At 33.4% G+C, this 27,517-nt stretch overlaps 7 protein-coding genes across 10 annotated transcripts; 6 read left to right on the forward strand and 1 right to left on the reverse strand.

The window, feature by feature from the left end:
* On the forward strand, nt 1-1,833 carry LOC106352676. 3 transcript variants are annotated; one of them, XR_007316747.1, is made up of 8 exons: nt 4-462; nt 547-646; nt 726-821; nt 932-984; nt 1,077-1,125; nt 1,212-1,259; nt 1,378-1,591; nt 1,746-1,833. XR_007316747.1 is itself a non-coding variant. In XM_013792308.3 (7 exons), the coding sequence occupies exons 1-7, from the start codon at nt 179-181 to the stop codon at nt 1,450-1,452; spliced, it is 705 nt and encodes a 234-aa protein (XP_013647762.1). In that variant the 5' UTR covers nt 4-178; the 3' UTR covers nt 1,453-1,595. The 3 variants fall into 3 exon arrangements, 1 of the variants encoding a protein (XP_013647762.1); XR_007316748.1 differs by lacking the exon at nt 1,212-1,259 and having other exon boundaries at nt 1-462; XM_013792308.3 differs by lacking the exon at nt 1,746-1,833 and having other exon boundaries at nt 1,378-1,595.
* A 4,259-nt stretch (nt 1,834-6,092) lies between these two features.
* LOC106377342 (polygalacturonase At1g48100-like) lies at nt 6,093-11,785 on the forward strand. The gene is made up of 6 exons (XM_013817560.3): nt 6,093-6,684; nt 6,782-6,949; nt 10,018-10,065; nt 10,151-10,358; nt 10,828-10,912; nt 11,023-11,785. The coding sequence occupies exons 1-6, from the start codon at nt 6,223-6,225 to the stop codon at nt 11,531-11,533; spliced, it is 1,482 nt and encodes a 493-aa protein (XP_013673014.2). The 5' UTR covers nt 6,093-6,222; the 3' UTR covers nt 11,534-11,785.
* Nucleotides 11,786-12,958: 1,173 nt separating this feature from the next.
* LOC106372124 lies at nt 12,959-15,448 on the forward strand. Its single transcript, XM_048740603.1, has 5 exons — nt 12,959-13,147; nt 13,847-14,027; nt 14,485-14,599; nt 14,673-14,797; nt 14,883-15,448. The coding sequence occupies exons 1-5, from the start codon at nt 12,959-12,961 to the stop codon at nt 15,002-15,004; spliced, it is 732 nt and encodes a 243-aa protein (XP_048596560.1). The 3' UTR covers nt 15,005-15,448.
* A 6,906-nt stretch (nt 15,449-22,354) lies between these two features.
* On the forward strand, nt 22,355-23,020 carry LOC106381887 (protein NIM1-INTERACTING 1). The gene has a single exon (XM_013821832.3). It carries the CDS (start codon nt 22,406-22,408, stop codon nt 22,859-22,861), a length of 456 nt encoding a protein of 151 aa, XP_013677286.2. The 5' UTR covers nt 22,355-22,405; the 3' UTR covers nt 22,862-23,020.
* A 31-nt stretch (nt 23,021-23,051) lies between these two features.
* Nucleotides 23,052-24,544, forward strand: LOC106352657 (ADP-ribosylation factor 1). 2 transcript variants are annotated; one of them, XM_048742016.1, is made up of 5 exons: nt 23,052-23,653; nt 23,744-23,820; nt 23,902-24,021; nt 24,095-24,234; nt 24,320-24,544. In XM_048742016.1, the coding sequence occupies exons 1-5, from the start codon at nt 23,503-23,505 to the stop codon at nt 24,402-24,404; spliced, it is 573 nt and encodes a 190-aa protein (XP_048597973.1). In that variant the 5' UTR covers nt 23,052-23,502; the 3' UTR covers nt 24,405-24,544. The 2 variants fall into 2 exon arrangements, with proteins under 2 accessions (XP_048597973.1, XP_048597972.1); XM_048742015.1 differs by having other exon boundaries at nt 23,057-23,365; nt 23,462-23,653; nt 24,095-24,372.
* LOC106352648 (cytochrome c oxidase assembly protein COX11, mitochondrial) lies at nt 24,400-26,309 on the reverse strand. The gene is made up of 8 exons (XM_013792277.3): nt 26,172-26,309; nt 25,937-26,064; nt 25,506-25,815; nt 25,356-25,408; nt 25,182-25,254; nt 24,985-25,089; nt 24,821-24,901; nt 24,400-24,741 (listed from the first exon to the last, which is right to left on the reverse strand). Exons 2-8 carry the CDS (start codon nt 26,017-26,019, stop codon nt 24,586-24,588), a joined length of 861 nt encoding a protein of 286 aa, XP_013647731.2. The 5' UTR covers nt 26,020-26,064; nt 26,172-26,309; the 3' UTR covers nt 24,400-24,585.
* A 246-nt stretch (nt 26,310-26,555) lies between these two features.
* Nucleotides 26,556-27,454, forward strand: LOC106369272 (leucine-rich repeat extensin-like protein 3). The gene has a single exon (XM_013809406.3). The coding sequence runs from the start codon at nt 26,650-26,652 to the stop codon at nt 27,067-27,069; it is 420 nt and encodes a 139-aa protein (XP_013664860.1). The 5' UTR covers nt 26,556-26,649; the 3' UTR covers nt 27,070-27,454.
* The last annotated feature ends 63 nt before the right edge of the window (nt 27,455-27,517 follow it).

Here is a 27,517-nt window from a genome sequence, read left to right on the forward strand (position 1 = left end):
TTTCTTTTCTTTTTAATTTTAGCTTATTTGTCTAAACACGCCAACACACTTTGCGTGGAGTGTAATAACATTTAAACTAAGAGACAGCGAGATTGGTCTTGAAAAGTCTCTTCATAAAATGTATGAGTACCCATTTGATTAAGGTTCCAAATCTCTTTCTCTCTTAAGATCAACAAAGATGTCATCAATAGCTTCTGGTACAGTTCCAACCACCAAATCCGTTGCATGTTTCAGAAAGTCTGCAAGTTCTTCATCTTTGCTTCATCGATCTTCTTCTTCTCGGTTCATGCCAACTTCCTTATCACCTATTTATGCAAAACTCATAAACTCTAACAATAGTTCCTCAGTTTCTTCATCATCTTCCTCCTCACCTCCTGAACCCTTAAGACCCGTTATGCGCAGCACAGAAGCTGATCGACTTGAAGAAGAAAGACTCCGCCAAGTACACTGGCAAGACGTCGCGTAAGTTTCTTGAGAGAGCAAAAACTTAATACTAAGTGTCTAGAGAGATTCGGTTGTGAAAATTATTTGGTCTGGATGAAACAGGGTAAAGATGGTAGTGGACGCACCAGCTTCCGTGGCTTACAATTTATACGCAGATCGTGACTTATTCCCTAAGTGGATGCCATTTTTGTCATCAGTTGAGGTAAACCTTACTCTGAAACAGAGTCTATAAGCTTTAATTCTTGCTCACCTGACTTAAATATTTTATTTTCGTCTCTTAGGCAGTGGAGGGTAGTCCTGATTTATCCCGGTATTTGGTAAAATTCAATTCTTTTGGACAAAATGTTGAATATCATTTTCTCGCCAAAAATTTGCAGGTAACGTTTTACATCAAAATTAAATTAATATCCACCAATCCGATTATATTCTTTTTGTTCATTAGAAATTCGAACTAAATATTATTTATTCTTGCAATCTCTCTCTACAGCCAATTCCAGACAGAAAGCTGCACTGGAGATCTATAGAAGGCTTTGCAAATAGGTGAACTCAAATTTGGTTTATACAAAAATAACCATCTTTTCAATTTTTCTTATTGATTTTGAAAAAATGTATGTTCTGTATTTATAAAACAGAGGCAGTGTTCGATTTTTCCCTAGAGGCCCTTCCTTGTGCTTAGTAGAGGTTAGTAGTATCTCGTCACCATTTTTCTCACTTTCAATACATATGTGATCAATTTTAGTTTCATTTATTCATTACTTTTCTGTCAGATTAATTTTTCATTCGAAGTTCCACATGCTTTAGCTCCAGTTGCATTTGTAAGGCTATTTCTCCATATAGTGGATGATTATAAATTATTTCGTAAATAATTTACGTGTGTATTTCTTGTTAACATATTGCCTCATTATCTTTTTTTTTATGTTTCAAAAATTACAGTTAATGAAACCGTTTATGGAGAAGCTTATTCGTGGAGGATTGGAACATTTTGCTGCCTTCGTGAAGACCTCTTAAGGCAGAAATGAAGAATACTTCATTTGCCTTCGTCCAAATAAATTATTCTTCATGCAGTTATTTTTTCTTGTTTCGTAAGATGTCCAAACATGGAATGTTGTTACTTGTTAATTTACTGATGAAAAGTAAATATTCTAAAGTAATTAAGAGTATTTGTACTCCCTACACACAACTTCTCACCTATTTGCATTCTATACCCTATTTCCCTTCAATTTTTTTTCCCCCAATACTACCATTTTCCCCCAATTCAATGGTATCCCACTCTTTTTAGGGTATTGAGCTAATTTGCTCAAGTAATTAAGACATGTTTCTTTCAAGATTATACGCTTGCTGTGTGACAAAGCTATTTATTATTTAAAGCAATTATTCGTTGCATTATAATTGACTATTTGGTTTCGTAATTTTAGAAAATAATAATGGTGATGTTCAATAGATGTAATAAGTCTTTTTTAAAACACAGTTTGTTCTCAAGTAATATGTTTTTCTTTTTAGAACAAGTAATATGTTTTTTTTTTTTAACTGAACAAGTAATATGTTTCTTAGTTTTTTTTTTAGTGTTAGTTGCGGTAAATAAGATAGCCATGTGTATGCATTGTTATCAACTTTTTATCATGTTCCCATATCATTCCCAATAGAATGCCGCTCAAATTTAACCACACCTTTGTTATCTTTTTGCTAAAGACCGTCCTAAACAACAACAACAAAAAACTGAATAGTTCTTGATAGAAGAAGAAGAGTCTCAACTCTCGGAGCATCTGAGAAGTGGAAGAAACAGTACTTGGGTGGGGTAAACTCATGCGGACAAGTCTCCCTTAATTAGGTCTGGGAATATGAGTTTTTACCCGCGGGGTCCGGCCCGTTTGACCCGCCGCGGAGCGGATGCGGGTCGAACAATTTAGAAAAATTTATTCGCGGGTTATGAGCATTTTATGCGGAGCGGATGTGGATTGGTAGTTTTGAAACGCAGGTATCCACCAACCCGCATTTTTAATTTTTTTTTTAATATATATATTTTTTTTTCGTAAAAATGTATATTTTTTTTTGTAAAAATACATATTTTTAAAGAAAATATGAGAATTTTTAAAAATAATAATAAAAATATTTTAAAATATTTAAAATTTTAATTATAAATATATTATTTATATTATATTTTACAAAAATTAAATTAAATTAATATTTTTTTAAATAAAAATATAATTCGCAGGTCCCGTGGGTTACCCGCAAAATTAAGCGGGGCGAGTGCGGGTACAAATTTATTTGTTCGCGGATTGTGCGGATCGGATTTTTTGACAAAAGAAAAAACTTTATAACCCGCGGGTTGGCGGATCAGCAGGGCGGGTTTGACCCGCAACCCAGCCCTACCTATAATCATTTCCAATTTAGCCGACATCTCTACTCTTGTGTATACATATTTTCCCGTTCGCGATCGTTTATACCGTTGGAATGTATCATATGGATATATTATTCGTTTAACTAAGTTTTTTTTTTGACAAATTGTTTGTTTAACTAAGTTGGTAGTTCTTTGTGTACCTACGTGTATTAATGTATTATTAGCTCTCTTTCTAGAAACATATTGCTAGCTATAAAGATGAAAATTAGTGGATAAATATTAGAAGATGGAGCAAAGTATGGACTATGGAGACGTGCACTGGAAATGAAGCAAAGTGTACATCTACCAAATCCTCTAGATTGAGGGCAGAAGTTTGAAGAGCCAGTCTCCTATTCACAATCACACTATATACACACATGTGTATATATTGTATATTTGTAAATATTACTTTAACTTCTTTATATTATACTATTTTACACACGCACAATGTTATACATATACATATTTGTGTATCTTTGTAATGAAGAAGCAGGCAACATCTTCCATACTCTCTTAACATTTTTACCAAAAAAAAAAAAAAAAAAAACATCTTCCATACTCTTAAAGTAGACATGGACATGTTAATGTCTCATTGCCTATAGGTATTTTTAAGCACCTAACATAGCCTCTTGCCTTATATTGACCAACTTGTTCATATCAGTCTCCATCCTTTATCTTCCATTTTCAGCATGCTATTTCACAAATGTGACAAAAAGAAAAGAAAAGAAAATGCAATATTCCGAAAATATATATTAACATATGTATATGCTTATTTTGCTAAAAATCAATTTCAATATTAACAGGGTTAGAAATTTTGAAATATATAATATTTTGTTGAAAGTAAATGTATTTTATAAAATTTTGGATCACCTCTAGTCTAAGTAAAAATAAAAGGTATTAGCCTATCATGTTTGATTTATTGTTATTATAAAAATACTCATAATTATATATAACTTATAAGTAAATTAACTAAACATAATCTTACATTTTCTTATTTAATATCAGAGAAACTTTAAATTACATATACAGATAACATATATTTTTGTATTTTAATTTTATTATTTAAAAAAAATTAAAATTAAAATACAAAAATATATATATGACTGATAATTGGAAAATTGTTCTGTCTTCTAACTTCTCTTTTTCTATACACTACCTATTTTTTTGTTATTTATATTCGAGATATATATATACACACACAATTAAATTATTATATATTATACAGTGTATACACATGCAGTTTGATTATTATATAACATACACACATTCACACAATTTAATTATGATGCTTAACCTTATGTTTATAAAGTACCCGTCCTTAACCTACACAATTGTTTTTGCAAGTTCATTAGCTTTAGTATGTCGTATTATAGCCGCCATTTTTGCATGGAGGATGAGGTCACAAGATGCATGTATAATTATAATTTTTAAAAAAACAAACTTATAATTTATAAAAAAATATTTTTTTTTATAAAATTTGTTTTATAAGAAGTTATAGCACATAAAATATTTATAAAATATATAAACTAGAGCACATAGTTATTAACACTGAATGCAATGGATTAAAAATGCATAAATATTAGTGTTACTATAATCCATTGCATTCAGTGTTACTATAATTATGTGCTAAAAAGCATAAATATTAGAATTTTGTTCCTAAGAAAAGTGGAAGAAGATGAGATGAGACCAAACATAATTGAGTTCCACCGAAAAGTGTAAAGAGGGGCGGTGAAATTCTCAAATATGATCAAACAGTGGTGTTTCTGAGTATGCAATCAATGATGGTTGGTCGGTCATACAAATATATATTTATATTCTTGGTAATTCAGTAAATTATTCACATATTAAAAAGAATCATTTGTACCTCACCTTTTCTATAATATTAAATACATGAAAAAGAATTGGGCCACTGAAGAAGCCGAAAGAGGTTAGATATAACCCACTCGCGGCCATTCTCTTCTTGTTTTCTCTTTAATAAAAAACTGAAACTATGTATATAACTATATTTTATCATAACAAATGTATTTAACCTTTTCTCAATTATCTTCAGTGGAGAATAATTCTTTTTACATGTTATATGTTTCGTCGTGTATTGAATAAACTGTCCCAAACTATAATTTATATACATATCCTCCAGAAAAGTTTTTCAAAGTGGGTATAAACTAAAATAAAGAGGATGAGAGATATTGTAAGACCTCCTAGGGTGAAGAAAAAACCATTTAAGAGATGGCATTTTAAGACAAACTTTAGGTGTGCATAAGAACTTTATTATTGGGAGCTTTTCATCCAGTTTTTTTTTCTTTTTGAGAAATTTCAAATTTTGCATAATAAGACACTCCAAAAATTATAATCAAATCTATATATTAAAACCAAAAATTGGATTCAGTCCAATTTGACAGTTGGTTTGATTCAGAACCGCAAGCTTACATGCCCACATTCACCTTGGCTGCAACTAAAATGTTATTTTGTGGAATAAAATTATTTAAAATACATTCCATAAAATTTCATAAAATATTTACCAATTACAATAAAATATTTTTAAAAACAATTCTACACGTTCCATTTTGGAAATAAAACAGAAAAAAAAATATTTTGTAAAACCTATTTTCTTACTCAGGATTTTAAATCCTCGTGAATAAATAGAATGTATATAATTTACTAATATCATTTTTACATTTAATCCATCATTCCATTTTTCTATTTCACAAATAATCATCCTTATTATTCGGTATTCCTTATTGGAAAAACATGTTACAGCTATTGCCTTAAACTGTACCATAAGTATACGTAAGAATATATTATTTAAAAATTATTAAGATTAATTTTTTTTTTGGTCTAAATGTTAAAATATACAAATATTAAGATTTAATTGATTTCTAATATCTGATGTAGTCAATCATTTTCATATGATGAGGATATGTATTATGTAATTTTGATTTTAGAAACTAGTATTAATGTAGATACTCCCATGCATGCCGCATCCATAATAATATTCGTTCCCGAATACGTGGCCATAAATTTTCCCAAGGATTAAACTCAATTCAAAATTACACCAAACGATCAGTCTCATACTAGAGATAAACACCAGCAACCAAAAAGAATATTAGTTTAAAAAAAAAGAAATGGAAACCAAACAAAAAGCCGCGGTAAACTTTACCTACACTACACTTGTTTTTTTTTTGATCAAAACACTACACTTGTTTAAATTAAAATAACATTAGGTTTCCACTTCCTATAGCCCACGACGTTGCAGTATATATAAAGGAACCAGGCTTGTCTGCTTTTGATGCATTAACATTTCCAAGAAGCATTCTAAACTTAGTGAGTGCGACTCTCTTCTTACACACTTTTTGTCCAACATTCACCTCAAAATCACCAAAAATAAAAACATTTTCAATCCAATGAAAATGTTAATTTCTTCTTATACTCGCAACCAAATCCTTTGTTTCATCGCACTAATTATCACACTAACCTCTTTAACTGAATCTCGATACCATCACCACAAAGAGAAACACAAACACAATAGCCATAACCATCACTCTTCAAAACCAGAACCACCTTCTTCCTCAATCTCTCAGCCTCCTACTCCTCCTCCGGGCCCTGATGACTCGCCGTCACCGTCACTACCACCGTCACCTTCCGACGACCCTGAAGAAGACGACAATGGAGTCTACGACGTGAGAAAGTTCGGTGCGGTCGGAGATGGTGTCGCAGACGACACGGAAGCATTCAAAACGGCGTGGGACTCATCATGTAGCAACGGGAACGACACCGTTTCTGTTTTGCTTGTTCCTTACGGCTACACATTTATGATCCAGTCTACTATTTTTACCGGTCCTTGCCATTCTTACCAATTATTCCAAGTATTATTTCTCTTCCTAAAAAATCTAAACGTTTTGATATACTATAGACAATTATATCAAATGGGATTGGTTTTAATAACATTTTTTATTGATATAGGTGGACGGGACCATTGTAACACCAGATGGACCTGAATCGTGGCCGAGCAATATAAGTAAAAGACAATGGCTTGTTTTCTATAGAGTCAACGGAATGGCTTTGAAAGGCGCCGGAGTTATAGATGGCCGGGGACAGAAATGGTGGGATCTTCCCTGCAAACCTCACCGGGTAATTGACTAAAATAATTAGGACATCTTAAAACCATGTGGTCTTAAATATTGTACTATTCATTCATACTGTTTTAGGAAAATTTTCCAAGCATTTACACCAATTTACAGTTTATTTTAATTTTATTTATAAATGAATGTAAAACTCTACAATCATGGAAAGCTGACTCTATATAAGTGAAATGGCATATATACAATATTTATTTTACCAAAAAAAAAAAATATATACAATATTTATAGGGCTAATTGGCTGAGTAGCCACAAAAAAAAAAAGTCAAGGGAATGGACAAGATTTTGACGTAATGTATTCCTTCGCTTTTTGCTTGTTTTTCTGCCGGTTATATCCTTATATATAACAAGTTACCGGTTCTAACTTATGGAGAAAACGACGTGGTGATTTTGTGTCTCATAATATCAATGAGACACTTTAGGAAGCGCGTGGGTAAGCCATATTCAAAATCAAAGGAAGGAAAAGATAGAGAGAGACGAGTTGATGAAAAGCTTAACTGTGAAAGAAACAACGTTGTTTAACGGAGAATGCAAGAATGTAGTTCCATACTATATATTGTAGATAGAATAATATAAGTACAAATATATAGGAGACGTTTTCATTCCACATGACTAACGTAGAATAGAACTCTGTTTGTAATTTATGAGTGATTGACTTCCACCAATGTGAAAGAAACAACATTGTTTAACGGAAAATGCAAGAATGTAGTTCCATACTATATATTGTAGATATAATAATATAAGTACAAATATATGGGAGACGTTTCCATTCCACATGACTAACGTGGAATAGAACCATATTTGTAATTTAGTAATATAATCACGAACAAAGACGGTGGAGTGGGCGGTTGGAGGAAGCCAAGTACACATGTAGAGTTAGTAAAGATATTTTTACTGTATGGAATTAAACAAGTGGTGTAAATTAGTAGTTGTATCAATAAATGTTGTATTCCATCTACTTATCGGTGTAAATTCATCTGAAGAAACTCATAAAATTTAAAATTAAGGGAGATGGCAAGAGAACACCTGAAAGTCAACAGTAAACCCAATTTAGGAAAATATAAACCCCAATCACAGTACTAGATATGTGTTGTAGTGTTACGTACACATTTGCACCGTCCATTACGAGGACAGTTAATTTCCTATACACATTCCTTTTTAAAATGCTATGCTAGTTATATTACATCCACAACTGGGCAACATGCAATACAAAGCTAAAAGGAACGAGTAGACATCATTTGGAAGTAAACACTAAACCCAAATTAGAGAAATATAAACCCCAATCCATTGGCAAAGCAACCCCAAATCCGTTGGCAATAGAAAACCTAGAGAGAAGCTCATGTACAATTTTCTATTCCATATAATATAAACTATGTTATTTTCTATTTTTCATATTCCATATAGGAGTATTTTATATACAATATAAATATAATGGGGATGGTAAGAGAACATTTGAAATTAAACACTGAACCCGCAAAAAAACATAAAACACAATCCATTACTAGATATGTGGTATATTGTTACGTACATATTTTTGCCTTATTCATAATTTCAAGGCTACTTTTGCCATAGTTCAGCAAGGATGGAGCAATATGAAATACAAATGTAATGGAAATGGTAAGATAACATGTGAAAGAAAAAACTAAACCCAAAGTAGAGAAATATAAACCCTAATCCATCGGCAATCCAACTATTGGGACACTTAAACCCACCTACCATTGGGTTCACAGTCTTTTCTTGCCAGTGGGTTCGCAACCTGTCTCAAACAATCTACTTGGAAACTCTAACTCGTCCATACCAAACCTGAAGAACAAAAAGTACAAGTCTCAAAGAGTGAAGATGGTTCACAATGTAATATGCAATATAGAAATCAATAATGAGGCAAAGTGAGTAAGAACCGGCAACCGAGTGGAACAGTATATCATGTGAATGTACCATTCCATGTGGAATGAAATATGATGAACCGAATACTATTCCACTTAATATGAGACGCATCAGGCAAAATATACATATACGGTAATAGACTTAACATATATGTGTTGCAGATTGCATTCCACAAAATAGTCGATATTTCAACACCATGAACTATGGATAACAGAGACATAAATCCCAAATGAAGCATAAAGTAGATTAACGACATCAGACTAAAGCACCCCCAAACACAAAGTGAAACAAATCAAACATTATCACAAGCGATACTATCCTACATGGAATGGTTGAATTGGATACGAATACTATAACATTCAAAATAGAAACAAATCTAAAATTTCATACTATGTGTACTGACGTACCAAATCTCATCAATCATATTCTACACATCTTCGTATAGATTACTACACTAGATAGATTGCATCATCGACATGAAACAATTCAAATTTAAGAAACTTTCACACAACCCGAGAAAACTCGAACCCTATATCGATTTGATAAAGTCTGATATGCTACGCCGGAATTCCGTAACCGGAACAATTGTTGGTTTACAACAGAAACGATGATACAAACTTAACAACTAAAAACCCTAATTTTGCCAAGATCTAAAATAAAATCTGAGAAACAAAGACGAAGCAGAAAGAGAAAGAACTTACGGCGTTGTCAAAGATCTGAGAAACCCGATACTCTGTCAAGTTGGAGATGTCGGCGGTGTTACTCACCTCCGCCGAGACCGTCGCGCAAAACCAAACCACCGACGCCCGTAGAGCCCGATTAGAAGAGAAAACGACGGAGATGAAAACTTGAGTGCAGTGAGAGACGAGCTGTAGGAGGAGATAAGCATCAAGGTGCTTTAGAATTCCAGAAACACCCGATAAAGAAAGTGAGAAGGAGAGGTTGTATGGAAAAGGAGAAGACACGAGTAACTTTGAGCAGTAAAGTTTTTTTTTTTTTAATGAGATAGCAGGTTAGCCGGTTAATTAGGAAGGGTAACATAGTATTATTATGTATATATGACGCCGTCTATATATCTGTTAGGTAAAAGCACCAGTGTGTAAATTACCTTTTTTTCATGTCTATAGCCCCCAATTTCCCATATTTATAACTAATTATTTTGTTATTTTTCTACAGACTGTCAACAAATCTGCAATTGTTGCTGGCCCTTGCGACAGCCCCATTGTAAGTTCAACATAAAAATTTACGTACTAATTTACGACCCGATTTTTTAAATTGCTCTGGTAACTAATGAATTAAATGCATGCAGGCTTTGAGGTTCTTTATGAGCTCGAATCTAACGGTGGAAGGTCTACAAATAAAAAACAGCCCGCAGTTTCATTTCAGATTCGACGGTTGTCAAGGAGTTCACGTCGAGTCCCTTCACATCACTGCTCCGCCGTTAAGTCCCAACACTGACGGCATCCACATCGAAAACTCTAACTCCGTTACCATCTACAACTCGGTCATCTCCAACGGTAAAAAGACTTACATGTTATATATAGAGTGATTTACGCTTGGCAGTTTTAGACAATTTATTACACTTTATAAATGTAACTTTGTCAAAAAGAAAACTTTAGTTAGAAAAACAAACCGATAACCGGTTTATAAATGAAACTTTAAAAATACTAAAAAAACAAGCAAACCAAAAAGGTTCGAAAATGCGGTAGCGATCGAATAAATAAAATTTATTGTATTTGACATCGGCCAATAAAATATATGGTTGATTAACGGATCAAATTGGCTGTGCAATATGTTTATGCGTCCTTTAGATCAAACTTTATCAAAAAAGAAAAAAATATATATAATATTTGGACAAATCCTTTCAAACTAAATATAAATTTACATAATACAACAAAATAAGTTAAGAAGAATAAATAGATTTCAACAAAAGTAAAGCGAAATGATTCTTGTCTGAACAATTAAAGTCATGCTTCCAATTTGCAGGAGATGATTGCGTATCTATTGGTTCGGGATCCTACGATGTTGATATACGGAATCTTACCTGTGGACCCGGTGGCCATGGAATTAGGTTTGTTATCTCTCTTTAATTTGATTAATCTGATTAAAAACACTTGTTATGGCAAATAGATCCCAACCAATAACTATTTACTAAAACGTCATTATATACTAAATTTTTAGTATTGGAAGTTTGGGCAATCACAACTCACATGCATGCGTCTCAAACATAACCGTCAGAGACTCGGTCATAAAGTACTCCGACAATGGAGTTCGGATCAAAACATGGCAAGGTGGGTTCGGTTCGGTCTCAGGCGTGACTTTCAACAACATCCACGTGGAGTCAGTCCGTAACCCAATAATCATTGACCAATACTATTGCATGACCAAAGACTGTGCCAATAAAACATCTGCCGTTTTCGTATCTGATATTACATACCAAGGCATCAAAGGAACTTATGATATTCGAAGTCCTCCAATGCATTTTGGATGCAGCGATGCAGTTCCATGCACGAATCTAACTCTTTCGGGTATCGAGTTGCTTCCAGCAAAAGGCGAAATCGTTGTGGATCCATTTTGTTGGAATGCTTATGGAATTGTGGAAGAGCTTTCGATTCCTCCGGTTTGGTGTCTCATGTCCGATCCTCCCACGGCGTTGCAAGGTGCTCTTGTTGACAAGTGTGGTTCACCGTGATTTGCATAATCGGATCAATAATTGATCTGTTAGGCTATATTCTAAACTCTTACGTGATTTTATAGGGAAATGTATATAAGTGTGAGGAGAATCATTTTCTTGATTCTTCGTTGAGGAGTGGCACATTTTATTTGCCTCTCCAAGTATTTTTAAATCGTGTTTAATTTTCATTTGATGATTTTTGTAATGTGTGTTTAACTATTGATGGCGTGATATGATTTATATAAAAATAAGATTGTGTTTTATCTACGATGTTATACATCCCTATACGGACAGTTCTTTTTTTCCGTGAGTGAGTATATATATAATTTTTTGGTGTGCAATTTAATTATGTGAGAGGATATATAAAGTAGTGGATTTAACTGAGTAGAAAGTCGAAAGAATATTCCAACTTTTTTATGTTGTCTTGGTCTCTTCTCTTGGTAGGTCGAACTAATAATATCGCATATATTTCTCAAAAAGTAATACTGAAAATGCACTATGTTCATCGATCTCTCGACGTGTAGCTTTCGTAGTCAAGAATGTGTATCTAGTAAATCGTTAATCAATTAATCACATAATGAATGATAAAGGAAAATCAAACGGTTTAAAATTTTGTTTTTGATCGATGACGCATATATTTAATTATCTATCTTATTAAAACTCAAGTACAAAATTGGAGTGTTTGGAGACTTGAATAGGACTTTTAAAAATTTGGAGTGTTTGGAAACATGGATTGCAGTCTTTTAAAAAAAAATATTTTTGTTTGAAAACAAGGATAGTAGTATTAAGAAAAAAAGTAATGGACTTATGTTTTTTTAAAAAATTGAAAGTTATCTAGGCCACTTTTAAAATATACCAAAATGGGTCAATCTAATTCCCTAAAATTTTTTTTTCTAAACTAACCATAAAACAAAATTTAAACTTTATATACATATTTCAAATCAAAATAATAATTCAAATTTGATTTATATCAAAAATTGATTCAAAAATATACATATATTCAAAAATGGATTTTTACTAAATTATTTTTCAATAACCATTATAAAAAAATATTGTCAATCTAACACTACTAAAAGCCAGATATCCTGAAATTCTAAGCTGTCCACGTCACTAAAAATATTCCTCCAATCACAATATTTCGTTTGGACACGTCATACAGGTTTAAGTTTTTTCTGGGCTTCACGTTTTCTTTTTATTTAGAGTCTGGGCTTTGTTCACGAGGATTAGTCACGAGAGCTTCTCTTTCACCTTATCGTCTTCTCTGCTTCAAACCCTAGAGTCCTCCATCGATCCACTTCTTCTCAATCATAACTCCTCTTCTTCTCAATCAATCAATTTCTTCTTAATGATTTCGTTTCAGTTTCCTCTATTCCTCATCCTTTATATACTGATTTACTTTCGTTTGAAAAAATCAAAACCCCTGATCTGCTCTAACCTAGATTCATGGCGATGAAACCGAATGGGAAGTCAATTGTCTCCTCTGGTTACGATGAGAAAGTCATGTTCTTCAAAGATGTCTCGCTGGGTCACCACGAAGCTCAGTTGCGATTTCGCCTCATCCATTTTTGGGAGGCTTGGAACCCAGTAAAGAAGACGTTTATCGGCCTGGAGATGCTACTCATCGATGAACAGGTACGGTATCTGGGTGCCAACAAATGTAGATTTGACTACGGGTTTGTTCTACAATTGTTTTTGGTTTTTTTTTTTTTTTTTTTTTCCCTAAACTACTTTATTGATGAATATGTTTTCTTTCGGCTTGATATAATTTCCACTAATCTTTAAGAAATAAGTTTAAGTCATTGTTTCTTTAGAAGTTCAAAGAGACAGTTATTTTCACGGTTATGTTTATTCCTAAACTACTTGATTGATGTTGTGTTTGGTTGCGACATTATATAGTTTCCAGTATAACCTACCGTACCTGTATATAGTTTAATTATTTCAAGATGTTCTTCGATTACTTATTTTTGTTTTGCTTATGTTTTTCTTTGCAGGGAGCTGTTATTCAAGGATTTATTTCCCCATGACGTATTGAAAAATACTTGCCTGACATGAAGTGAGGATCTGTTTACAAACTCAACAACTTCTATGGATCCAGAAACAAGTCTGTGTTTCGGGTTGCTGATCATACCGCAACCGTGTCGTTCTCATGGGACTCAAAACTGTCGGTTCTTCGAGACTGTCGCACCCCTTTTGATGAAGACAGTTTCCGGTTTCATTCGTATGAAGAGTTTCAAGCTAACTCTGATCTCAAGGGAGATCTCTTCGGTAAGCTCTGTAATTCCCCATATAATGTTTTAGTCGCATTGCTAGATGATTAAATGTAGTATATAGACTTTGTTGCTGCTTAGATACAGAAAACTCAACCGTGATCATACCGCAACCGTGTCGTTCTCATGGGACTCAAAACTGTCGGTTCTTCGAGACTGTCGCACCCCTTTTGATGAAGACAGTTTCCGGTTTCATTCGTATGAAGAGTTTCAAGCTAACTCTGATCTCAAGGGAGATCTCTTCGGTAAGCTCTGTAATTCCCCATATAATGTTTTAGTCGCATTGCTAGATGATTAAATGTAGTATATAGACTTTGTTGCTGCTTAGATACAGAAAACTCGACTTAGCTGAATCAATGTTTTCGGTTTTTCATAATCATTGTCTGAATTAACTGGGTCAAGTGGTATATGTGGATCAGTGAAGTTAAAGTATGAGGGTTTAGGGTTGTCTTACTCATTCTCTGAAGTCAGTCTTCAAAGAAGCAAATTCTGATAAATGAAATTCATTTGTTCGATTTGTAACGTTAGATATCATAACTTATTACTCTCGGCTCTTGGATTTTATTGATCATCATAGTGTAGGATTGTATAAATTGTTTATGTTGAGTATTGTGATGTGTTTCTAGATTCTATGTGGTCACAAAATAGTGAACTATTTATTTGGGGTCATCTTACTAACACTCTTGATGATTAATGGAATAGATGTTGTGGGCCACATGAAGTTGGTTGATAGTCAGAGTATCAATAAGTTCCCCGTGCTTGACGAAGTGGAGATAGCAAAGGCGAGGCGTCTGCTGGTTCATATCCAGTCACATGAGTAGGTTTCAATTGTTTCTTAAACACCAATTCTCTTTTTTTCCTCTTAACCATTCATTATCGTTTTTTTTCAGTGGACCCGTGATGAAGCTTTACCTTTGGGATCAGGCTGCAAGAAAATTCTGCAAAAAGTTCAATTCATACGAAAATACACCCACCGTGTTACTGGTCACGACCGTAAACACGAAGACTCTCGGAGGTTAATTTTTTATCTTTAATATAGGTTTCTTACAGTTGCATATCTGCAGTTTGTGTTCTTAACTGGATTCTCCTTGATACCATAGGTACTCTTGCCTTGGCACCAATGTCCTCCTCGCGTGTAGTTATGAAATACGATGTCCAACCTACTATCGATTACTTCGGCTGTCCCGGAAGCTCTAATCAGCACAATCGGGCAAAGACATAAGTTTTGTGTCAAAGTGACAGAGCACAATTTATCAGGCAAGACCCAGTCCCTTACTGTGACCAAGATCCTCCCTCTAGACACAGCCAGCAACAGTATCCTCGGAAGGAAACAACACGACTGCAACTTCGGAGGAAACATTCAAAAGCCGTGTGGATTCTGCAGAGGGGAGTAAGAGGACTTGTGACAGTGATGAGATAGAAGAAGCTAAATGCCATAAACGTGGGAATTAAAGGTTCAGTACGTCTCCTAAACTTGCAAGGTTCATTGCAGTTTAAGTGTTTTTTTCTCAGTTTCGTTTTTTACTCATGTTTTCCTTTCAGTTTAACTTTCAGAGTTTTCTTTCTTTCCAACATTTTATCTACTTCGAATGATTATGAAACCATGAGCTGTGCACTATTACTTTTCTCCTTCAAGATTACTTTGCTGAGTTATTCATTTAGAATTCTATGCTGTTTACAATTATATAGGTATGAGGAACAAAGCATGAATTCCGCAAATGTCTGGACTGTTAATGCATGAGTAATATTATAAGATAGTCACCGTTATTACGTGATTGTCCGCATATGTACATTACTCTCCATTCCAAATATTAAAAAAAAAATAGTATAAGATATGGCCATAATTTTCAACGCCACCGTTTTGGCAAGTCAAACCGAGGAAGTTAATGTTGTTTCCTTCCACTAACATAACAAAATATTCTGATATACAAGCCAATAAATTTCTAATTCTCCTTCATATACGCTAAGCTTAATCATTTTCCATTATTGTGATACTGCTCAGAGAATCATTGAGGCATATACGATTAAATAAAAAACCCAACTTCATCTCTCCCATCTTCAAAATCAAGACTCAAACCACAATATCAGAACCTTCTTCTAAGCTCTCCTACGTACGTATAATCTAGATCTCTAACACACAATCGGAGCTTTTCTAAAATCAAGATTACAAAAGGATGAAGAAAACTTTCAAACTAAGCCTAGATCCTCCGAGTAATCAAAACTCCAAACTTATCAATTATGTGATTCAAATCATGCCACAGAAATCTTACCACAAAACTGCCATTAAATAAAAAACCTAACGTTGGTAAGCTTGATAATTGTTTTTTTTTTCTAAAACAAATAAATGTTTTCTAAACTGTTAAAAAAATCTAAAGAGCTTGGAGAATTTGGGGTGTATTATACTATTATTAGATGGTTCTACTAAAACCATATTAATGAGAAAAAAACTATTAATGGCACAAATATTCTTAAATTCAAAACTCAGATACAGTTTTACTAAAGTAATAAAATAGAATTCAATCATATTATAGTATAACTACATATAGACTATAAAATTTAGAACTGAATTATAGATAGGATGCAACTGGGCCCCACAAATATGTTAAAACTTGGTAAGATTAGTAATCAATTATTAAAAAACATAAATTATTTTCGATAGACTTATTTGTATGCTATAGAAAGCATTGTATTTTACTCTCTTTTTATTAACTACATATAATAGAACCTGGAATTATCATATATGACTATTTCTATTTTATAAGAGTTAGTATTAATAAGGAAAAAACATGTATATTAATAAGAGTTAGTACTATTCCCTCTCAACTGGCCTTTTTCTTATATTCAATGATTACTTTAACCCTAACACTATTTTACATTTAAAATAATTTTGACAAAAATATATTAAACTTTTATGATATTCTGCTTTCACATTTTCATACAAAAATAACCCGGGCGAAGCCCGGGAACAGCTCTAGTATATATAAGAAAAATATAATACAAAGCCCAATTTGAAATACCAACTCAAATTATGGTTTTCATATTTCATATTAAGTTTTAAAAATATAATATATGTAATTATTTATATGATGGTATGTATAAAATACTATTAATTATATGATTACTTATATGATGGTACATATAAAATACGATTAATTATATGATGATAAAATACGATATATAATAATGACTAGGGATGGGCTTTTGGATACTCATACGGGTTTAGTTCTGATCAGTTTGTATTTTAGGTTTTCGGGGTCAAAGATTTCAACCTTATTAGAATGTTTCTAAATTTTGGTTTGAGTTCGATTTGGATCTTTGCGGGTTTGGTTTGGGTTTGGATAACTAATTTAAATTATTTTTAAAATCTTAAATCATTATATATTTTAAATTTCTCAAAATGTATAAATAAAATAATATATTACGTATAAATTTGAATAACATATGTCATAATACTTAAGCTTAACATATCAATTGGCTTGATTTAAAATTTTGGATACGAAATCAATAATTATTTTAAGTATTTTTGGTGATTTGAGTATACTTTAACTATTTCAGATATTTACTTTTGACTATCTATATATATTTTCAAGTATTTAAACCAATTTAAAAGTATCATTTTTGATGTTTTATATACGTTAAATCTAAAAATAATTAATATATATAAGTATATAAATCTATTTTTAGATAAATTCGGATACCCAAATACTTCGGTTCGGATCAGATTCGGTTCTCTAAATAACAAAATTTTGAATAATTAGAATATTTAATCAATTTATGTTTGGGTTTGGTACTATATCTTTGGATCGGTATCGGTTATGTTCCTCGGATTCATTTTTCCAAATCCTAATAATTACATGAAAAACAAATATCAACATATTTTTCAAAATATACACCCGCGCGCCTGCGCGGGTCAAAATCTAGTATATCATTATTATTTGACATACATTGTTAAATTTGACGAATTCCACATTTTGCAAACTAAAATAGAATAATCTCATATACAAAACGATAGCTATCTAGTTTCAGTGGGCAGAACCTTTTTTTTCAAACACTTTAAATCACTGGGCAGTGAGCAAAACCTTTATTTATGTGTTTTGGTCCACCAAAGGGGAAGCTCGCGCGCTTTCCCGCCTACTTCCCACGACCTCTCTCCTTGTCTGCTAGTCTGTTTGCTTGTACATCCTCTAACTGTTTTGTTGTAACCTAGCTTATCATGTTTCACTGGCACACCGGAGTTGTAAGTTCCGTTTATCCCCTTTTCGGGTTGAAGATAATGAATATTTAAAAAAAAAAAAAATTAAAGTAGAGAACATAGGTTCGCTTCAAATAACAAGAAGGTACAGAACGAATTATCAAGACAAAGTGTGAAACAAAATTCCAGGAATATTTGTAGGTTAATAGTACAACCTGCCATTTTCCCCTTTTAACCAGAAATTTTCCTTTTTTAACCAGAAAACATTTTTTCTTTTTCTTTTCCAACAAAATTTCCTTTACGATTAATAATTCTGTGTCGAGATCCTTTTTACTTTTGGACTTCTAAAGGTTTTTGTTTGTTTGTTAAGACTTCTAAAGTTGATAACTTATGATCAACTTGTTTAAAGTTTAACTGGTTCACCTCCGCACGCGCAGCCACTTGATCACATATATCTTCATTTATACACAAATATAAACGTATGCATGCAACATTGCGATATCAGATTATTTTTAATTTGATCTGAATTTTACGAGACAGCTTAAATTTGAATACGAGCAACATTGCGATATGTAAATCAACGCATACATCATAATTTTATTGGAAGTAGAAATTAATGTTAACGTGTGTTTTAACTTATGTATGTATGTTTTTTGGTACAATTGTTACGCTTGTATGTTCTTTGCTACTTTTGCATAAAGAGGTAAATTCTAATTATGGAATCAATCACGCGTATGTGTGTATATGCAATTATACAACAGAAGAAATATAGTACTTTCTTTTTGAGGTTAAAGAAAACTGAAAAAGCTTACAATGCCACCCGAAGATTCTAGGTTCCGACTCTCGTTTCTGAAAATATGAATATATTATCTTACGTTAAAAGATTAATAGTTTTATAACAAATTGAGAAGTTTGGTGGGTCGCAATTGGAATGTTAGACACACCCCACCTCCGATTCTCCCCTTTTTCGGTGTGACCACGTAATCACAGTTTAACGTATATTAACATTAAATATAACTATATGTTTGGTAAAGTAATCGGTAAATCTATGTGTAATACTATTTTACTTGATACCCGGTAACTTGAAAGCGTACGTAAAGAAAAAAGTGATTGCCCAAAAAAAATGGTAAAAAGAAACTGAGGTATATTTTAACTGAAAATGTTTGGACTAAATTAATCATGTTAATGTTAGACTAATCCTTAGTTAGTATGCTAATGATCTAGTCGCAAATTGAACCTTAGCATTTTAATGTAATAGAAATATAATCGTCAAATAAACAAACAAATAGATTATGTATATTTCTCTACCTAGCCATGTTTTTTTTTTGTAAAATGTGATAATCATATGTTTTAATATTATATTTAATAATCAAAATTTATTTAATCTAGCCCAGATATATATTTTTAATTAATCTCATATGCTATACATACATAAATAAATATATATATATATATATATATATATATCAACGCATTTCTTTGCATCGATATTTTACAAAATGAGATTAACCTTAAGAGTTGGTTATATGAATCATCAGAAGTTTACAAAAATGACCAATCAATCATGGAGGAATAAGTTAATAGAAACGAGTGGAGATATCATAATTTTTTTTTTTTGTAAACTGGCTTTCTAAGGTTAACTCATAATTCATAAATGATAGTTTAGGATTCTTCTTCTCGCTTTTCAGTTTTCTGCATTATCTCCTCTACCTTATCACTATGCCCATCACATTCATATCCTCTCCATAGGCCATTCCCAATTCTAATAAGACGAGGCGTATCAAAAATGTCTTCTTAAATTGTCAATGAATCCTCCTAAATTTATTTGTTTCCCCCCCACTTTCTAGTCTACTAGTCTAGACTCTTATCTTTGAACGATTAAAAATAAGAGTTTGTAGTATTTGTTTGTCACTGCTGCAGAGAGTGTATTATCACATATTGACATGCCAATAAAAAATGATGTCAAACTTTTTTTATCATAGTTTTTATTTGTTTCTTTATGTTGTAACTGAATGAATTACTCATTGATCGATCTGAGGCGTTAGCTAACAAACTATTTTTGTTTATTACATCGACATTCTGTAATATTATTATTATTATTATTATTATTATTATCATATTTAACAATAGAATGATTATAAAACCACGTATTGCATGGTTGCATTTTTTAGTTTCTACTATTGTCGGACCATAATAATTACTTTTTGTTTGCTCAAAAAAAAAATTTCTTTTTTTTTGTTGTCAAACAACCATAATAATTACTAACCTCAATAAATCCAATGTTAATGGTTATGCCTCTAATAGTAATACATATGTTGTGTTGTGTATTTTTTATGAATATGAAAGAGAATATTTACGAACTAAAGATTCAAAAAGGAAAAGAAAGAATAAAGGCTTTAACAAAAAAAGAATAATAGTTGCCTTCGACCCTAACAGTAACAGTCACTCTTACAATGTCGCAGTGAATAAAAAGTGATTATTATTTTCAATTTATTATGCATGTGTCCAGAGCCGGGCCTGAGATTCCGGAGGCCCTATCCAAAATAAAAAAAATATTCATTTTTTTAATTTTTTAAAGATATTTTTGTTTGAAATTTTTTTTAAGATAAAACATTTTTTGTTTACTTAAAAATTTAAAAGAAAATTTTTAGTCTATTATAATTTTTTTAATATAATTATAATTTTTAAATCTGTTTATTTTTATCATTTTTTCTATTTTACATTAAATATTTATATATTTATCATATACAAAATTTATTTTTTCAAAAAAAGGGGCCCCACAAAAGTGGGGGTCTATTCAAATGTTTCGCATGAATGGGGTCAAGCCCGGCTCTGCATGTGTCTGGATTCGAATCAGGAAAATGGGGGTTGAAAAGACAAATCTAGAGGGAGAGATTAGCTTTGATAGAATATTAGACTATTAGTATAACATCAAGTGTTTAGAAGAAAAATAAGAGAATATGGCGCAAATATGAAGCTTTTAAGAAGTTTAATTTAAATACGTCCTAGTACTACTAGATTACGTTTTCTCCTTTTCCCATAAGATGTAGAGATTTATGAGTGAGCCTTTGTGGATCGTCGTGTGCCAAAAGTTTATACATATTAATATATAATACATGTTTTATGAGTGAGCCTTTGTGGATCGTCGTGTGCCAAAAGTTTATACATATTAATATCTAGTGATTTTTTTCTAAATCCAATGTTATGATAGTCATGAGTTTACTACAGGCAATGTTTTGCAAAGGAATGTTGTTTCTCCTAATAAAGAGAAATTGTTTAACAAATCCCAACCTACAACAATCAAATTTTGAGAAGTTTTCATACCTTTAGGCCCATTAGACTACTGATCCATGTTCTATGACAGCAATCTTAACGAACCCATTGGGCCATGGATTTCTCGAATCTCGCCTTTGATAAATGTGCGATTACGGAAGACGAGAACAAACTTACTACTTTTAGTCTTTTTCATACGTCTACCGAACATTGAAGCATTTTAAATTATGCGTTAGTTGTTGTCTTTGTTTCTTTCTTCGTGTCGGGACAGTTCCGTGTTAGTAAATTCAATTAAACATTTTTGTGGAAAACCAGAGATATAGTTAGGTTCATTATTAAAGAACAAAACGGGAAGATTTATTTTTATTTATATGGATTAATAACTTGTTTATATATGCAAGTAGCCGACAACTTATAATTTGATTCGAAAAATCTTTATACAATCTCATCATTTCGAACGGATGTTAGTATGACGAGTTTTTTATGAGTTTTTTTATTATACAATACTAGTCACTATATCATACATTCAAAAAAAGTTTCCAGGAAAATTGATCTAACGGTTCAGAAAAGAGAATAATGTAGGATCGATCCACTGGATCTTTTTTTCTGTCGCGACCTACCATGAGTAAAGTAAACGCATCAAGTTTCAAGTCAAGGTGTTGAGATGATGAGTACCAATTATAATGTGTCAAGAATACGTCACTACGATGACGTAATCTCATAACTGCTTCATGTCGTTTTATCCACAAAGATCATCATCTGACGCAATCGAAACGTTGGTATCTCCGCATTCTTTTACCTTTGTACCCCTCTTTGTCGATTTTTTCTTCCAAAAACGTTTTCAAAGTGTTTGAATTGTTTTTCTTTTGGGAAATTAAAAATATAAATATCAAAGCTTTTTTTTTGACCAAAAGTACCAAAGTCCAAGTTTATTACATACAAATTATTTTTTGGAGTATTTCTTGTTTTAAATATAGTATTGTTAAAGAATAAAGCTAGAATAAAAGTTAAGAAAGACTAAAAGGAGCTGAAGACAGGTTGTTTTTGTCATTTTGCTAAGAAGTTTCGTCACGTCTAATTCTTCCTTTAAACAGACAAATATAGGAATATTAACCCATCTCACTCAGTCAAGTTTCCAAACTCATTTTCACTTTGTAAATGTATCCCAAACAACTTAATCTACACGATTGCCCCTCTAGTGCCCTTAAGACCATGAAGAACGAGAAGGACCAAAATGTGGAGATCAAGGAGGTCAACATGATCGACAAGAGAGAAAGAGAAGAGGAAGAGGAAGAGGAAGAGGAAGAAGAGAGGAAGATTGATACGTTCTTTAAGCTTATCAAAACGTATCAAGAAGCACGAAAACGAAGACGTGAAGAGTTCACTGGGAACTCTGGCGAGGCGAGGAAGAAATGGAACGGCGGAGAGAGATCATGCGTTGTGGTCCCGGCGTTTCTTCCGGAAGATTTCTCTGAGTGTCGTATGGATTTGAAGCCAGTGATGGTTGTTGCTGATCGCAAGGAAGATGATATCAAGTTGAAAGAAGAGGAAGATGAAGAAGCAAAGAAGGAGGGACAAGAAGAGAAGGGTTTAGATCTTAATCTTGCGTTGTAGTATATTAATCTATTTTTTCTGTTCTTTTCTTTTAGTTTCTCACTTTCACTTAGGATTTGGGACTTGACTTATAAATATTTCAGTTTAACTCGAAAGTGTGTCCGATCATACTAAGCTGGAACATTGGTCTCAGTAAATCGCTAGACGGTATTTACCTTATAAGGAATTAGTGATTATGTGGCCGTCTAAACCAATTTTTTGAACTTACACCGATTTTATAAAAAATCATTAAGAAAATAGTTTAACTTAGATCGAATTTGCTGCATATGCCTATTTTTAGAACATTGTTAGAAACTATAGTCTCCTGAACATGAACACACATTCTCTGTCTATTGGCAACTTTATTGATAAACAAAGGAGAAAGTCTTGAAACTGATTGCACCAAGTCAACTGGTTGACTTTAGTTGTGATCTCTCAGATCCTGAAACGGACTACACACAATCCTAAATCTTAATGCCCAAGCTTTGAACTAGTTGACTTTGAAATTCAAGAAGAGACAACAAGGTTGGTTCTCTCTCTCACAATCTCAAAGCTATTTTTTCTCTAAAGCCCAATCCTCAGATTCATCTCCTTTTGTTGTTGTTTTCCGGGTCTCTAAAGTCAACGTAGTTGAAGAATTTGATCGTTGTTGATTCAAGAAGATGGGGACAACACTGGGGAAGCCATTTGCTGGTATATTCCAAGAAACCGAACCGAGAATAGTGTTTTTCGGCCTCCCCGGTACTGGAAAATCATCTATACTCCACAAACTCAAAACCGGTGAAGTGCTTTCCACAAACATCCCCACCGTTGGTAAGTAAAAGCAAAAGCACATCGTACTTTTTTTTCACATCATTGTTTTCATATAAACTATTCAAACAAAGAAGGGATCAATGCTTCTAGGATTAGACATGGAAAGCTTTAAATACAAGAACTCGAGCTTCTGTTTCGTTGAAATGGGCGGGCAATATCGGTATAAGGTATGTTAAGTCGTTTTCTTTTCACACCAGCTTAAAAACAAAAACATATAATATTCATACCTCATGATGGCTTTGGTGCAGATGATACCGTTATGGAAACATTACTTTCAACAAGTATCAGGGTTTGTGTACGTGGTCGATACCAAAGACAGAGAGCGAATGGAAGAGGCAAAGAGTTTCCTTCACATGGTGATGGATGAGGTAACAAACCATGTCTCTTTTAAACATCTAGCAAGTTGTGTATAACGCCAAACATTTGATTCCCTAGATTCAGATACAGGGGAATGTACCGGACAATGTTGCTGTTCTTGTTTATGCAAACAAGCATGAGGTTCCCGGTGCTATGACTGCATATGAGATCAGTAACGAACTTGATCTCGCTTCTCTTCGTCAAAAAACCTGGCAAAGAAACTGGTAAAATGAGATATGAACGACCTTGTCAAGCCTATAATCCTGCAATTAAGATTGATTTTTTCTGATAATTTGTGCTGCTTGTTAGGCATGTTCAGAGCTCATGTGCACTAAGTGGTGACGGTTTACATGAAGGACTCGACTGGCTCCTGAAAAATGCTGAGAGAATGTAACAAAGTTCTGATATTATTTAACGAATCTTCTGTTTCAAGTTATTAAGCTCTTCGCGCTTATAATATTTCTATGTTTCTTAGACATAACTGAAGCACATAACTAACAGCATAACAAAGATGCCTTCATAAAATTCTACAAAGATTTGAGAGTTTCTCTCTAGAAAAAATAGACAGACACTTTTTACTTGGTTTCTTGAACTGGAACAGAGCTTTTATTGTCGACCGAATCTGAAGTATTTTCCTCGGACACTTTGAAGAAAGTGTAAGACAATATCAGATTGTTGATTCCGTCCATTCTTGGATCAGTCTCAAACTCCGGATCAATATAGAAGAAGACCTGCAAACCAAAGTTAAACGAATGGGACTTAATTAAGGAGTACTAAACTGAAACAAGAAGGAAAGGGTAAGCCACCAACCGGCATGTCGATCTGTTCTCCGGGAAGAAGTCGCTGCTCCTCAAAGCAAAAACACTGTATCTTGTTGAAATAAACTCCCGCCTGAAAAAACCAACAATAGTTCGAGAATCAATTAAAAAGATGTCATAAGAGAAGTTGATAGTCATTCACCACCGAGGCTAAACCTTCATGGGAGTGACATTGTACGTCGAGACTCCGGTTATTGGAGCTGAACTTTTGTTTTCAGCAGTGTAAAAGGCCAGAGCGCTTTCTCCTGGCTTTACTCTCACCTTTAACAACATACCAAAACTAAAACGCTTTAAAACACACACTTTAACAAGTCACAACACTCTTCCTGACTTGGAAAGTCGTCTAAACAAACCTCTCTTTGAGTTGGAGTGAACTTCCACTGCATCCCATCTGCAACATCAGCATTGAACTGCACCACAATCTCCCTGTTTCCGAGACAAAACATGATAAAGAGTATAGTAAGCTCTACTAATTTCATCATCAACAAAATTATTATAAAAATAACAAGACGAGAGGTAATAAACACCTTTCGGTGACGGTGCCAGATTCTGAATGCCTAGCAATCTTCTCCTCAACAGTCTGTACTAATCCAAGACCATACCAAGAATTGAAATCTCGGAGGTGATAAGTGAAAGGAATGCGCATAAAACAAATGGTTATTTAAATATGCATATACCTCTTTGCGTTGAACAGTACCTCCATAACCAGTAGCTTGGCAGAACGTTCTATACAATGGCACAGCGGCGTACGTTAGCCCCACCATGCCAAAGACTACAGCAGTTAGGTAATAAAGCATTTTCTTTGATTTGGTTTCTGTTATTGACTGAGTTGAATACTGGCGATGTGCACCACTAAGCAACATCGATTTAGCAGCAGCGGAATGAGAATTCAAAGGGAAAAACGAAGATGAGCTTCCCCAAATCCCTCTCTTGCTTTGGAGATTATACTGATTGCCATAACGAGGCCAAGGAACAAGAGGCACGCTCCTACAATAAGAAGATTAATTCTTTATTCAAAATCAGAATCTTACAGCTAGGGTTGAACTTTCATTGAGGAATATTAACGAACAGTTAATCTGCAATCTCAGGAGGGGAGGATCCATTTTACCTCGTTGAATGCAACGATGTTCGATGAAGATTCTCTAAATATGACGAAATTCGAGTTCCTCTACATGCCTTCGACCACGACATAGCCGCCGAAGATAAATGATCTCAACCGATCGATGCAGTGAGACACTACACACAATAACGATGTAAGATTAGATTAAAGAGTGTAACGCATCAAAATAAGAAGAATGCTCTAAGGAGAAAACTAGAGAGAGAGAGGATCATCGAAGGCTTACCCGTAAACGAACGGCGTTTCTGGTGGCGTCGACGGTGGAGATGTCAAAGACGTCACTTGAAACGACAACCAACGAGACAGAACAATAACTAAAAACTCAACAAGTCAAACAACTTGTTTTGTCTGGGTAAGTGGTAAGATTAGTCGCTCTTTAGATTTTTTGCTGTTCACATGTAATTCTAAGCCCATTGTATGAAATTGCCCAATTAGGCCCAAATAAAAATATTACGGACACTATCATATGAAATGTCATTGAATTAATTGTAACCCCATGCAGTGAACTGTCATTGAATTACAAATATTTTCAAGATCTTCAACGTCATTAGGACAATATATTCATTTATTAGTTAGATCCGTATTAAGAATGTTCGTATTATGTTATGGTATTAAAACACACGTCGAGTCAATAAATACATTCCATAATTTGATCATTTTTATTTTCACACGTCCAAGTCCAAGTCCAAAAACTCTCTTAGGACATGCCAGAGATATTGCGTTTGATGGATCTCACGGCCTCATTCCTCATGGCCGTTGTGTTTCTTGCATCCCTGGTTATGATTGATGCCGCACGTTCTCCAGTCGAAAAGCTCAACGAGGATCCCATTAAGTGCACACCTTGTATCCAAAATCCACCGCCTCCACCGTCTCCTCCTCCTCCTTCTTGTCCCTCGCCGCCTCCACCATCTCCGCCACCTCCTTCTTCACCACCGCCTCCAAAAATGTCCTACTGCCCACCGCCACCAAAGCAGGAGGTCTACTTTTCGCCGCCGCCGCCACCTCCCCCTCCACCGGGAGACTTGTACCCCGTTGACCATGACTTCGGAGGAGCGGCTGCTGGAGAGATGTTCACCACCGTTAAGCTGATTGCGCTTCTATTTATCGGTTTCATGGTTCTTTGAAAATCAAGAGTGATTCCTAGGATTGTGGAATATCTCAATTTTATTGTTTTTATTTAATTTTAATTTTGGAACTTTAGGAGGGGTTATTGGTAGAAGAATTCAAGAGGAGTTATTAAATTTTGAGATTTCATTGTTATTGGTTTATGGATTTTAAAAATTTAATTAGAATCCATTGTTATTGGGATGATGACTTTTAAATTTCACTCAAAATCTTTTGTTATTGGAAAAGTTTAGTTTTCATTGATTTTAAGATTCAATTAAAATCTATTGTTATTGGACTATAAATTCTCTTTGTTTTTACTCATAAGACTAAACTTTGAGAATATTATCTATACCCATAAGATTTTTGAAATCTATGCAATAAAATACACTCGCATACAAAAACACACAAAATTGAACAATGAAATAAAACAAATCACAATTTTAACATAAAAGTAGAAAACAAATA

The sequence above is a fragment of the Brassica napus genome, chromosome A9 (genome assembly GCF_020379485.1).
Source record: "Brassica napus cultivar Da-Ae chromosome A9, Da-Ae, whole genome shotgun sequence".
In the NCBI taxonomy this organism is placed as follows: domain Eukaryota; kingdom Viridiplantae; phylum Streptophyta; class Magnoliopsida; order Brassicales; family Brassicaceae; genus Brassica; species Brassica napus.